Source organism: Narcine bancroftii, chromosome 4 (assembly GCF_036971445.1).
Source record: "Narcine bancroftii isolate sNarBan1 chromosome 4, sNarBan1.hap1, whole genome shotgun sequence".
Lineage (NCBI taxonomy): Eukaryota > Metazoa > Chordata > Chondrichthyes > Torpediniformes > Narcinidae > Narcine > Narcine bancroftii.
In genome coordinates, this window is record NC_091472.1 from 302,340,076 (window position 1) to 302,355,215 (window position 15,140).

The following is a 15,140-nucleotide window of genomic DNA, read 5'->3' on the forward strand; positions in this document are numbered from 1 at the left end:
TGTCAGCAACTGATATTGGGTGGCAGGTAAAACACAGGATCTGTTGACACCATGGTTAAGTGAAAAGACACATACAAATGCTGGAGAAACTCAGCAGGTCAAACAGTGTCTTTCTGTAACAAAGGTGAAGATACATCACCAATGTTTCAGGCTTGACTCCTTCATTGGGTGGCAGGTTATCTGAGATAATATGGAACTAAATTGAATGATGCACGGCATTAGGAATGCCAGAATCCCACTGTAATGCATTTTTAACTCTGGAGTGTCCGTGCAGCAGTATCTAGTGATCAGTATGTAATTTATATACATAGCTTTAAAATAACCAGATTGATAGCTTTGAAGGCCTCTGATTTATCTCCTTCTGGTTCAATGGTCAACATTGTGGTGATATGTAATTACACCACTAGGTCACCAGGGGTCATCCCGGTGACCTTGTCTGATAAAGCAGTCCCGAGCTACAGTCTAGCCTTCCAGGTTTGTCTTGCAGAGAGACAAGACCTCTTAGTGTACATATTAGTTTATTAAAGCATACTCACACTGCTGGTGTGGTTATTGTCAGTACAAACATTATATTTTTCCAGCTTTGAAATGAGATAACAATTTGTAATTGGCTTGAGCAAAAAGAAAAAGACAGGAGAATAATCAAACTCTGAACATAAAAATTAACCGAAAGTAAACTTGGGAGAATGGGTAAAAAGTTGTGGGAAAAGTGTACTGACAATAACCACACCAGCAGTGCGAGTATAAGACAGCTTTAATAAACTAATATGTACACTAAGAGGTCTTGTCTCTCTGCAAGACGAACCTGGAAAGCTGGACTGTAGCTCGGGACCTCGTTATAGTCAAGGTCACCGGGATGACCCCTGGTGGCCTAGTGGTGTAATTACATATCTCCACAAAAAGGAAGAACATTTCTGGTGAGAAGGTGATCTGCAGCAAAAAAGAGTTTTATGTTTTTATGAAGAAACAATAGTGGGCTGGACCTGGTCTGGTCTTTACCTTCTCCTTCCCAAACAAATCTCACGGTCACACACACATTTTGTGACCAGATTGGATAAATTGAGCTCCAGCGCTCTGCTGAGATCGTAGTTTGCCCCACAAGAAACACTGAATTTCATGATTTGTTCAAGACAATAAATTCTGATTCTTAAGGTTGCAAAAAGGTTTAGGATTGTCTTTTCTGCCTACTAAAATATAACGCTGCACGTTTGTAAGCATTAAATTTCATTTGGCATTTATCTACCCTTTCCATTAAGGTTCAATGTTTCTTTTATTGTCTCATAATAATACAAAAGCTATAATATACCCAATATACATCAACTTTCACCATTAGCATCACTCAGCACCCTTAATAATAGAAAAAGAAGCAAAAGAGAGTCCCTTCAAAGATGCTGAGTGTCTGTGGATTCCCCTCCAGCGCTCCCACAGCCTCACAGACTCCTGTTTAATCATTTGTCAACTTGAGCTCCGGATCAAAAGTCCGATACGACCAGGAAGCTTTCAGTGCCCAAGGCCCTTCGGGCGGACTGTGTCTCCGCTCTCTGTTCTGCTGCGTCCGCACCCGGTGGCAGCGCTGCTGTTACAGCCGTTCCGACGGTGCTGTCTTTTATTTTTGTCCATATGTCCGTGAAACCTATCACTACCCTCCTTAGAGACTGCTACACGCCCATTGTCAGTAGTTTGGAAGATGTACATGCAAACTGAAGTCCTATATTAAGAGAAGTGGTGCTCTAAATTAGAGGTAAAACACAAAAGTCTGCAATCTCTGATTGAAGTAAAAACACAATGCTGGAGAAACTCAGTGTTTCTCACTCCAACAGTGTGTTTTATGTACATAAAGATAAATATGCATAACCAACATTTCGGGCTTGAGCCTTTCATCAAGGTACGAACAAAATGTAGGCAGGCACCCAAACAAAATAGTGGGGGAGAGGGGCAAGGGTAGGAGTACAATCCCACAGGCAGGAGGATATGGGAAGGAGGACTCGCCAGCAAATGGAGGAAGGGGAGATGGCTCTGTGAATAGAGAGGGAAGAGGACGGAAAGCTGGAGGAAAGAAGATTTTTCTCCACCAACAATAAGTGGAAATCAGGGAAAGGAAAGAGAATGGGGAATAGGGTAGCAGAAACCAGAGAAGTCCATGTTAATGCCCTCTAATTGGAGAGTGGTCAGGCAGAAAATTAGGGGATTCTTCTCCAATTTACAGATGGTGTTGGTTTGACAGTACATGAGGCCTTGGCCAGACACGTTCATGTGAGAGTGGGGCACAGAATTGAAATGATTGGCCATTGGGAGATCCTTATCATTGATGCGGGCAGAGCAAAGGTGCTTAATGAAGCCATCTCCCAGTCTGCGTCCAGTCTCTCTGATGTAGAGAAGGCCAGAATGGGAGCACCGGATGACCCCTGCAGATTCACAAGTGTTGCTTCACTTGGAAGGACAGTCTGCGCCCCTGATCGCCGGTGAGGGAGGAGGTGTGGGTGCAAGTATGGCACTTCAGGCGGCTGCAGGGGAATGGGAATGGGCGAGTGGATGAGGAAGGCATGGAGGGAGCAGTCCCTATGAAAGGGGGAGAGGGGAAGATGTGTCTGGTAGTGGGATCGTGTTGTAGGTGTTGGAAATTCCAAAGAATAATGTGTTGGATGCAGAGCTTGTTTGGGTACTAGGCAAGGATGAGGGGAATCCTGTTTTTGTTGCGTCTGGGGGCAAAGGGGGCCCAAAACTGACCCTAACTTTGATCACAAATTATTATGTGACTTTTAATCAATTGCCTTTTGCTCATTTCTACAAAATACTATCAAAGGCCATTTCAACTATTTCCATGTGCCTGTGATAATTGAGCAATTCAAAGTAGCAGATAGAGATTTTAATTTGTTTAAAACTTTAAAATAAAGTAAAAGATTAAATGTATTTTGAAATATTTCTAACTGCAAGTGATTAGAAAACTAATTAATTAAAATAAATAAAAATGCAACTTTATTCACCTCTTTTATCCAAGTGGACAACCCCATTGAAATGAATATGGTCCTACTTCAAATGCCAATTTAACTGAGTGCAACAATCAGATGCATCAAGATTTTATCTCACATTCCTCACTTTGAAACCGCCAAGAACCTGCTCACTTTTGTCTTGCTTTCAGCCAGTGGTTCTGTAAAGAAGTGCTGGCTCAAAAAAAAGTTCATTGAGTTATCCAGCATCGAACAGGCCCTTCAGGCCGCAGAATCCAGGCCAGCTCAAGCCCAAAACGTTGGTGATGTATATTTACCTTTGCTACAAAAAGGCACTGTTTGATCTGCTGAGTTTCTCCAGCATTTGTGTGTGTTTTATACGAACCTCCTGCCTGTGGGATTGTCAACAGAATCCTGTGTTTTACCCATAAAGAATCTTCAGTTACTCTCACTTTTAAATATGCTGGACGTATAACTTAGACATCAGGCAATTTGAATGTGTATATTTGGGTCCTGGAGTTGCTGAAGGGATTTCTATTGAAAAGCCAGTAGCAACAAGGATATTATTTATTAACTTGCCTGAAAAATACTCCATAATTAATTTGGAAACCTTCAAGTAATTGGGAAGAACAGAGATTCACCTTCCCAGCCAAGATGAACACAAAGGAATGGAGACACCTCAATAATTAATTTGTCAAAACTATTATTTAATGTTGTGGATGTGAGTGCACAGTTACCCTCTGACTGCAGTTTCCAACCCCACCAATGACATGAAAAGTGCCACCCTGCTCCAAAAGTAGTCCCACTTAAATTCCTGTCGCGCTTCTTTTCCATACATAGTCTGGAAGATTGTTGGTCAAAACTCAAAGTAAAATGTAGAAGCAGGGCCCAGATCACCCTTTAGCCCCCCCCCCCCCCCCCCGATGGAAAGCAGTTTTTGTGAAGAGCTCCCTGATATTTGGCAGCCTCTTTATCTAGTACATGTGAAATGAATTTGCTGCATTCTCCCTTTTCCAGTGGTTTGATTAAAATTCCTTGAAAATGTTGCAGGGATAGACATTTATCTGTGTGAACCAAAACTGCGGGTGCAAAGAAGGAAAATTTAACTCCTACATTTCAAGTGAATCATTATGCAGCCAGTCCTCTCATCTTATATGGACCACATGGGCTTTGACCAGGCTGAACTAAAAACTCACAACCCATCTTCAAAATGGGGTTTTTCCACAAGCTTGCCAGCTTGTCCTGTTCCAGTCTCAGCTGTTGTTACTGGCTATAACACTGCAAAACTAATCTCTCTCTCTCTCGCTCTCTCTCTCTCTCTCTCTCTTGCTCTCTCTCTCGCTCTCTCTCTCTCTCTCTCGCTCTCTCTCTCTCTCTCTATCTCTCTCTCTCTCTCTCTCTCTCTCTCTCCCTCTCTCAAGTCTGTTTGATTCCCTCTGCTTGCAAAACCACATGACCTTCCTAGAGACAGGCTGTGGCACCAGACCTAATCTTCTGAGTCCGTTCATCCGTTGCTTTCCAGAACAATAATCCATTACTCCACAGCATGTTCAATTGACACCCACTTGTGAAGTCCTTGTAGGCATTCTTCAAAGTTTTTGCAAAGGCACCTAGAGCCTGAACTGTCTGGCTTGAGCAGAGCTCTGGCACTTTAAATGAGATCTGTGTTGAAGTCTTTGTGTGACTTAATTAAAAACACCACAATCTGTCTTCCAAAAACATCATAAAATAGAACATAATCTGTCACACGTGGAAGTATTTGGGTGGCGTGGGCTGTATCTCTTTTAAAAAAAAAACATTTAACTTTAAATATTTATTAAAAATTTAAATATCAATGGACGACAATGACTGGAAAAATAGCTGGTTGTTGTGGTGCATTCTTTTGTCTTCCTCTCTACATTTTTGACAGAGGTACTTCAGAATCAGGATTCATTATCATGAGCAAGTTGTGAAATTCGGTGTTTTGAGGCAGCATCATAAAGCAAACATTCATATTATAACCATCTTACAGCATCACTTTAAAAATAAAAATAATAGTGCCCGAAAAGTAAGGCAGTGTCTTTGGTTCATTGATTATTCAGGAATCTGATGGCAGCGGGGAAGAGGCTGTCCTTGTGCCGCTGAGTGCTCATCTTTAGGCACCTGTATTTTTTCCCCAATGGTAGCAGAATGAAGAGGGCATGGTCTGGGTGGTGGGGACCTTTGAGGATGGAAGCTGCTTTTTTAAGACACCACTTCATGTAGATGTCCTCGATGAAATCTGGTGCCTGTGATGTTAACAACTCTCTGGTGTTTATTCTAGTCCTGAGAGTTGTCCCCTCAGTGCCAGGCAGTGATGTAATCGGCCAGAATGCTCTCCACAGTACACCTGTAAAAGTTTATGAGAGTCTTCGGTAATATACTGAGTCTCCTCAGATATCTCATAAAGTAGAGCCGCTGGCGAGCCTTCTTTGTGATTGCATCAACATGGAGGCTCTAGGATGGATTCTTGGAAATGTTGATACCCAGGAATTTGAAATTCTTGACCTTCTCCACCACTGAGCTCTTGATGAGGACTAGGTCGTGTTCCCCTGACTTCCTCCTTAAGTCCACAATTATCTCCTTGATTTTGCTGATGTTGAGTGCAAGGTTGTTGTCATTACAGTATTCAATGAGCTGATCTCTCTCCCTCCTGTACGCTTCCTCATTGTCATTTGTGATTCTGCCGACAACTATGATGTCATCGGCAAACGTAGATGGCACTGGATTGTACCTGGCCACCCAGTCATGGATGTATAACGAGTAGAGCAGGGGGCTAAGCCCACATCCTTGGGTGCGCCTTTGTTGATGATCAGTGAGGAGGAAACATTGTTTCCAATTCATGATGACTGTGCTCTTCTGATGAGAACGTCAAGGATCCAGTTGCAGAGTGGGGTACAGAGGCCTAGGGTTTGTAGCTTCTTGACCAGCACTGCGTGAATAAAGGTATTGAAGGCCGAGCTGTAGTCAATGAAGAGCAGCCGAATGTATGAATTGCTGTTTTCGACATGTCCAGAGCTGAGTGGAGAGCCAACAATATTTCATCTGCTATGGACCAATTGTGAGAATAGGTGAATTGTAGTGGGTCCAGATCTTTGCTTAGGTACGTGCTAATTCTGGCCATGACCAGCCTTTCGAAGCCATTTCATCGCAGTAGAAGTTGGTGCTACTGGGCAATTGTCATTGAGGCCACTCAAACTACTCTTCTTGGGTACCGGGATGACTGATGCCCGTTTGAAGCAAGTGGGAACCTCTGACTGCCACAATGAGTGGGTGAAAATGCCCATGAACACTCTAGCTCGTTGGCACAGATTTTCAGTACCCTGCCAGGTACGCCGTCAGGGCCTGATGCCTTGTGAGGGTTCACCCTCCTGAATGATGTTCTGATGTCACCCTCAGAGACCGATATTACAGGGTCCTCAGCCTTTTTAGTTACTTACTGTCCTTTTAATGCCTACCCTCTGCTGATCACCTCCTCTAATGCATTTCTTTTCTGAAGATCAGCCCAAGTGAAATTGGTTCAATCATCGTGAACCACGAAAGTCTGCAGACCCTGTGATTGTAATTGAAATGTTGAAGAAACTCAGCCGGTCTTTCAGTGTGCATAGGAGACAAAGATATTATTGCCAATGTTTCAGTCCTGAGTCCTTCCTCATAGGATTTGCAGAATGAGCAAATAAACAAGGCAGAAGGAGGAGAGGGGAATACGTGTGGGATCCCTTAGCACTTCCAGACTGAGTCCATCCACAAATTAGAGGAGCTTCATCTTCCGACTGGGCACCCTCTTCAACTAGATGGCATTAATGTTGACTTCTCTAGCTTTCGCCCATCTCACTTCTTCCCCTACCCCCCCCCCCCACCCCCCCCCGTCACCTTCCCTCAGCTCTGTCTCTCTCCATGTTCGCTGTCTCCTCTTACACAGACATAATCAGTTCTCGCCTCTCCCCTTATCAGATCCAATTAATACCTTTTGTTGGTCTGGACTCCGTCCCCCAGCCCAGCCCTGTCTGTATTCTTGTTTTTTTTTTGCTCATTCTACTTCTTCCATGAAGAAGGACTCAGGCCCAAAATGTTAGCAATATATCTTTGTCTCCTATGGATGCTGAAAGTCTGGCTGAGTTCCTCTGTTAATCATGTTTACCAAGGTGTCTGAATTAGGCCCAATCACCCTCTACATCTTCAGGACCAGATCAGCTCGCTGGTTGTCAAGTTCCACTTCAAACTCTTGTTTCAACATACCATCTTTGAATTTGTTTACACTGAGTCATTTAACAGACTTTTTAGTTCGGGGATACCTCTTTATGCAAAAGTAGAGAGAGAGTTTAAAAGTAAAGAATCTGTGGTTTATTCAGTAAACAATTACGTCAAGGGAGGCCTCCTTCCAGAAAGCCAGTGTGGTTTCCATGAAGCATGTGAAGCAGCAGATGGGTTCCTCGCAACAAGACCATTCCCAGCTAAATGCCAAGTTCACTTCTGTTGATCGCACTGATGTTTTGACCCTTTGTTGTGAGGGCCTATAGATCATCACAAAGTAAGGCTACTCCGAAAAGTTTGCCTACTCCATGACAGTATGATAGCCAGAGGTGTGGATGAAAGAGGGCCTCAGGCCCATTTCTGGTCACCAGTGGTGTGAAATGAGGCTGTGTCTTTGCCCAAGACAGTCTATTGTGCTATTCTCTGCAATGCTATCTGACACCTGCCCTGATTTTTTTTAATATAAAAGGTGGAATCAATCTTAGATAAAGTACTGATGACGCTCTTTCCAACCTAAAGAGACTCAACCTCAACTATAGCCTGAGAAACCACCTTATGGGACTTGCTCTTTGTTGATAACTGTGCACTCGAGGCAAGCTAACAAGTGGTTTTCAGGATAGCTTGGCCAAATTTGCCAGTGTCTGTAGTAACTCTGGCCTCATGACAAGTGCAACAATAACAAACAGGTTATGCACTTAAACAAGAAGGTCTTCAGATGCCGTTATTGTAGTTCAATACACAAAAATCCTAGAGAAACTGCACCAACCTGCACCAAACACAGAAGCATACAACCTTGTGAATGGTCAAATGCATTCAGTCGGAGACAAGTTCACGTATCTTGTCAGAACTCTCTGAAGATGATAATGAAGTCAACAACAGTACAGCAAACCCAGATGACTGAGAAGTGAAATCTGGAAATGAAGAGCATGTCTTAACCCCGCCATAGCCAGCAACAATTGCTTCTTCCCCATTTCTTTGGGATGACTCTATTCTGGAATTACTCCACCAATCCTCAGCCATGTGTCATCTTGTTGAAGGCTATCCAAAAAGGGTTCATCTTTCTCATGAAAGTTGATGACACCACTGCCCAATCTCTCCAAAAGCCTTCCATTGGAATGTCTGACCTCAAGGCATCAGTTATAACTGGTCTCCTCGGGGCACCAGTTAGTTAACCACACATTGGTTAACCAACTAACATTGGTTAGTTAACCAGCTGTAGAAAGTGACATAAAATTTGGGGAAATATTACAAATATGGTTGAATTATTGCTGCTCGTTTTTCTTTGCGTCCTTATTATTTCCATCTCCTTCTCTAGGCTCTGTAACATGTGAGTTTCTGACTCCCTTCAATGACACAAGAATGTTTTCCAATCCATCACTTGATTCAACTGCTTTCAGTCTCTGCTGTTAAAATGTATTTTTTTCTGGATAACTGTTCCATTCTTTCTGGGCGAATAACACTCTGTGAACTTTAGCTCACCCAGAATCCTTCTGCCAGATGCTATCTCACACGTCGTCGATCTGCTGCAAAATCCTGTTCCTATTTGTGCCCTAATTGATGCCTGGTTCCTGTGAAGGATCAATCCTACACCAGGGAACACTACGATTTTTCAACTCTAACTCCTCTCCTGCTGTTTTGTCCATTTGCAATCATTTCTCAGCTGTCCAGAGTCACCAGTCACTACCTACATTTTCTTTTCGAAACCTCCACCATGCACTTCCTTTGAAGACCCTCCAGAGAACCAGCATATTTGTTCAATCTTTGGCTATATCCTCGAATATCGAATTTTTAGCTTGTGTAATACTTGAGTAATTTTATCTGATTACCAATCTGTAAGGTGCTTGTGATCTTTGTAAGTTGGTGCTACTGTCTGTAAATTATTCAAATGAAAATAAATTTGAAATCTAAGTTCCAATATGCATCTATAGATGGCTTGAATTGGTTTGGTCTTTTCCAGATGCCATTGACCGATCAGGAAGGTCCACCTACTGGAACTATGGCGGCTTTTGAATTGATGAGTTCTAAGGATTTAGCCTACCAGATGACAATTTATGACTGGGAGTTATTCAATTGCGTACATGAGGTACAGTAAGAGGTTTGGTGTAATCCTATACAAGCAATTGTTGAAATTGGAGTTTTAATTTTGTGCATTCATAATTATTTTTTCAAATCATGCCCAATAAACAATCAATTCGGCAAGAGAAATAAGCTTCAAATTTTCTTTGTTAAATAAATAGTTCCTTGAAATATCTATATGCTTCATTCACATTCCCAGACTTTGTTGTCATTAGATATTTTTCAGTCTTAATGAAGGATTCTGCTGCTAATATTTTATTAACTTGATACCTCCAGAAGATTGTTGATTTTTCTTTGGTTTTTTTATAACTTACTAACTTTTACTGCAGTGTTTGGGGGGTGTGGGGGAAATGTCATTTTTCTGCATCTTTATAAGTTCTGAACTCCATATTCTTTTAATATGAAATAAAAAGAAAAATATTTTATTTGTATCACCCTGGTTACAAACTCATGAGACAATGGAAGTAGATTCAGCTGTTAATTTTGTTGAAACCTCTTGATTAGATGTCCTCTTAACATTCTTCACCCCAGGGGGGAAAAAAGCTACAGCTCCTTCAATCTTCCCATCATATCATAGTCGTGTGTCTTTAGGTTCATTCGTTTCCCTTTTAAACTACAAACAAACCCTCGACAAAACTTTGAAAGTGAGGGCACAAATTTGGATGCCTCTTCTAAGACAGAAATCACACCATTGGAGGAACGGTTAATGTATAGGAGGCATGGTTGGCGTAGCATTTAGCGCAATGCTGTTACAGCGCTAGCGATCGGGACCAAGGTTTTGAATCCCACGCTGTCTGTTTCTACATCCTCTCCGTGCCTGTGTGGGTTTTCCCAGGGGCTCCAGTTTCCTCCCACCCTTCAAAAAAAATGTACCGGGGTCTGTAGGTCAATTTGATGTAATTGGCGGCACTAGCTCATAGGCCATCAGGGACTGTTGCCGTGCTGGAAGTGAGAACATTTCACATCCTCAGGATTCCACAATGCTTTACAGGAATAAATTTGAGAAATAGAATCACTGCTAAGTCATGAGAAAAAGTATGCAACCTGTGCTTAGCATGTTGGTGGTAATAAATTGCTGTTAAAAGCGCGTTGAGTCAGAGCATCAGAATCCTATTTTTTTCTTTGAAACTGCCTTTTCACCATTTATTTTCACTGGAGAGTGCAGAGAGAGCTTCATCTCAATGACAGCACTCTCATCAGTTGAGCACCAATGGCATTTTTGCCTAAAATGTGCTCAAAACCTTTGAAGTGGAATTTGTATCCAATTTTCTAGTTTGGTTAAAGGTCCTATAAGATGAGGCATTGTTATTACTTCTTTGTTCATGTCAGAACATTAAATCTTGTGATTCCATATGCTGACTATGCATTTTCACTAATATGTCTCTATTCCCACTAAAGGAAATATTATGTTGCCCCAGCTCGTTGTTTCTTTCAATTACTCAGCCACAGTCACCCAATACTCTATAATTTACGTTTATCAAACCCGTCTTGGTATAATTTCCATGTCGTGTTCTGACCTTTCAGTCATTAGTTTTCTATCCTTTCTCCAATTGTAAAGAGATTCTCAAGAAGGTTGGTGCAAATCGCAAGCACTTTGTTTCAAGGAAGTTATAAGTGGGTTGCATTTTTACATGGATTGTCCCATTTAAATATTTATGCAGGCAGCATTTTTTCCTAGTTCACTGTTTCAGAATCTTTGCAGTAACCTTGTAGCTACAGCTGCTAAAATGCAAGATGATATCTTTCTGGAATTCCTGAGCTTGCATTCTGAAACTGCAATGACTTCACTTAAATGCCAATAAACAGACATTGATACAGTCCAAAAAAAAACTAGCGGTACATGAAAATAGTTTACCTTTCTTTCAAAAAGTGATTTAAAATTTGGTCATACCAAACAAAAGAGCACTGTTCCACATCAAAATGTTTAAAGTAGAAATTCTTAGGACTTTGCCAGGACAATGAATGTCCCAATTTCTATTTTTAGATGCATATTCACAGTAAAATGAGGAAGTGTTTTGAAAGTGTGTATGTTGTCAGGCAGGAATTGCAATCAGTGCTTCTCAATGTTGTTTCAATTGACTCTGCTTTCATTATTTAACGCCATCATATTGGCATGTATAAAGTATATGTTTTACATTTGTTTAAAGGTCAAAATAAAATCTTAAGTGAAGCAGTAAATTCTGCAGACGCTGAGATTGTAGTCAATACACAAAAGTGCTGGAGAAACTGAGCAGATATGTACCTTTATGAAGGACCCAGGCCTGAAACGTTGATCATGGATCTTCGTCTCCTATGAACGCTGCAGGGCCTGCTGAGTTTCTCTAGCACGTCTGTGCACAATAACGCCTTACGTTTTTTTTTAACCAAACTTGATAGGATGAAGTTTGCATCATTTGTCAGATTTCAACCAAAAGCAGAAGACGATTGATTTGACTGTAATTTAGATGATGAACTATGAAACATTTCAATTAAATGCTTAATAAACAGCAGAAAGAGAGAAGGAGAGAGTTTTGTTCTACTGAATTCTAAATCACTCATACTTTTGAAGTTTTATTATTTTGTATATTGGAGTAAAAATTAATGGTCCTTCAGATCTCTTTAAAATCCCTTTATTTGGGTTGCAGCCCTATGATCATTCGAGTGGGATGGCCCAAGACCTATCTCAGCTTCTGCTTCATGGCCTGGATTAAGAGCTCTCCAAAATCCTGAACTGAACAATTTCATCTCCTTTCAGGAAGACCGTGCATCACATAAGCATTTTTCACACTTGCATAAATGCTCCAGCAACAAAAGAATATTTCACTTAGGAGATATTTTCCTTGGATGTCAATCAAGTTGACTAGTGCCAATGGGGGGGGAAAAAAAGGGCACCTGAAATATGTGGACAGCCCACGACATTTAATTGCTGAACAATTCAATTATTTTGCAAAAACACAAATAATGTTTAGCGTGTTTAATTTGAGATGTATTCATCCCTGCCAAATTTGCATGTCATGGATTTTGGTCTGTGTTTCTTTGTAATGCAGGTGGACAGATAGATTTATTAGGATGTAGGTGAGTGACAGATCACTTCTCTCAGATAACGAAAAAAGAATTCTTGTGTTTCTTAAATAGCCCACAATTAATAGTCTTCCTACAAGCAACCTACCCAGCCTAATATGTGCTTCCTTAAAGCTATTAATACAATTGTTTTAATAAATAAAAGTGTGTTTTTTTTTTGTTGGTTTTACAGTACTTTTATATATTTTTCTACCTTTCTCTGTTAAAATAATTGATGGCTGTAAACAGAATGAGTATATCTACAAATATATTGTAAAAGCTCTAACAGTATGGATTGAGGAAGCAATTAGCAAAATTGAACATGGATCCCCAAAACAACACAAAACGGAAAATGCTGGAAACATTCAGCAGGTTGAAAATGAAAATGGAATTAGGATTAACATTTCAGGTAAAATATCCTTCCTTCCTTAGTGGCTCAGCTAGTAAAAATCGTAATAGGGATTAAAAAGAAGCCCATTGAAGACAGGATCTACACTACGGTTCTGCTAAATATGAGGAATTGATGTGATTAACATTTACTACAGGGAAAGAAATGGAGAATGAAAAGCTGACAAATTCCTTGGACCTGGTGATGTACAATTTAGGTTTTTAAAAGAGGTCATCACCAAGATAATGAATACTTTGGTCTTCTGTGATTCTTTTGCATTAGTCCCAGCAGTTTACATACCAGTGCTAAAATTCCTACCCTTCAAAAACAAGCTGAAGGAAAATTATGGAGTCACAGGTCAATCAGTTTGAGTTCATTGCCAGGAAATAGTTTGAATCTAGTAAGGAAGTGGTTGAAGAGCACATAATAATTTTACTAGATAAGAAAAAAAATTATGAAAGGAAAGTACAATGTGATAAGATTCAATAAGATGAGAAGCCTGTGGTTATTAAGATCTTCAATAGGCAGATGCTATATATAAGCTTGTTTGGGAAGATGAGTACTTAATAATTTGGGACAATATGTGAGCATAAGTAGAGAATTGGTTAAAAGTACAAAGAAGAGAGGAGGAATAAATTAATCACTTTAAGGCTTTACTTATGGACGTACGAAAGGATCACTGCTCAGGCTGAACTACTTACAACTTTAATATGGCTGGAGGGACCGAGTTCCTTGTATCTCAGTCTGCTGGTGACACAAAACCTGGTGGTAAAGTCATACAAACTGACCCCGGATGAGCAAGAAAGAAGGTAGCAAATGGAATAAAATTGGGGTCAATGAGAGGTTATTCAATTTCAATGAGCTGTTTGTCTTTGGAAGGATTTGGTTGTCAACGTTTTGAAATGAATGGAACATTCAACATCTGGCTGTTTTTCATAATTGTAGAACAAGTAGGCCTTAGATTAAAATTATAAAGTGCACTTATGAAAATTGTTGATATAGATTTATGCCTACTGATTATCTTTCTCAAATAGCTGGAATTAATTTATCACATATTTGGAAGGCATAACTTCAAGAAAACCACAGCCAATCTCGATCTGTTTCTGCGACGATTCAATGAAATTCAGTTCTGGGTTGCAACAGAAATCTGCTTGTGTTCTCAGCTCAACAAACGGGTTCAGCTATTGAAGAAGTTTATCAAGATTGCAGCCCAGTAAGTCAGAAGAAGGATTTGAATAAAACAGTTCTTTTGTTTCATAGTCTACTGCTCTAATTCCCTTTTTTTTCCTCCCAAGTACTTTACCTCCTAATTTAAACTGGGTTTGAGCAGTGCAACATCCCAAATATCAGAGTTTTCACTGCTTAGCTTGTGCACTGTGCTTCCATACTCTGTTGCCCAAGTCAATGGTGGTTTGGTGTTCTGGAGGAGTACTGCTGTATTCCTAACCATTCTAAAGTATCTTATTAAACCTTCATTTCCATAATTATTTGGTGTCTCATTGACAGATAGTAGTGAGCCACACTAACAATCTATCAATTTAATAGTGATACAGTCATGCCTTTATTGTTAATGGGTGGATAAGAAAAAAAAATGTGAAACTATTGCAATACATGCTAAAAAAATTTACTTTTTTAAATGTTTGCCTTTAATATTTTAAACCAAACATTAATTCCATTTAAAGTAAGTTTATGCACTTAGCCAGTGTTGACATGTTTTGAAACAAATTATTTGGGCACTGAATGTAAAAAGGATGCCTATGTTTATGGAATTTAGCTATAATTGATCCACTGGATTTTAGAATGAGCGTGGGAGAATCACACAAAATTATGACAAATGTTGTTATTTTTATCCCTTTTCAGTTGCAAAGAATATAGAAACTTGAATTCATTTTTTGCTCTCATAATGGGATTGGGCAATGTCGCCGTTAGTCGTTTGACACAGACCTGGGAGGTAGGTTGTTTTCATTAATTGTCTTTCAACTCAGGTAATGCCTGTAACCTACTGTATAGGGAAATTGATCTTAAATTTTAATATTCAGAATGTTTCTACTTTGAGATAATTGACCATCATTTTTTAGCAGTTGATACATTTGGTTTTTATCGGTTGGAGGGGTTATTGACGCAGAAACATTTCATTTCAAAAATAAACTGGGTTTGTAAGACCATAAGATAGAAGCAGAATAAAGCTATTCAGCCCATCGAGTCTGCTCCACCATTCTATCACGAGCTGATCCATTCTCCCACTCAGCCCCACTCCCCCACCTTCTCCCCATAATCTTTGATATTCTGACTATACCCATAATTCTCAATCTCTGCCTTAAATGACTGCCTCCATCATCACCTGTGAGAGCAAATTTCAGAGATTCCCCATTATCTAGATAAAGAAATTCTTGCGCATCTCTGTTTTAAACTGACAC

General features: G+C 40.2%; 1 protein-coding gene across 1 annotated transcript in view; it reads left to right on the forward strand.

Moving 5' to 3' along the window:
- rapgef4a (Rap guanine nucleotide exchange factor 4a) overlaps positions 1-15,140 on the forward strand; it is a 269,780-nt gene that overhangs the window by 241,148 nt on the left and 13,492 nt on the right. Inside the window, exons 24-26 of the mRNA XM_069935742.1 lie at positions 9,178-9,303; positions 13,758-13,936; positions 14,584-14,674. Of these exons, the coding sequence (XP_069791843.1) occupies positions 9,178-9,303; positions 13,758-13,936; positions 14,584-14,674 (396 nt within the window). The remainder of the gene's footprint in view (positions 1-9,177; positions 9,304-13,757; positions 13,937-14,583; positions 14,675-15,140) is intronic.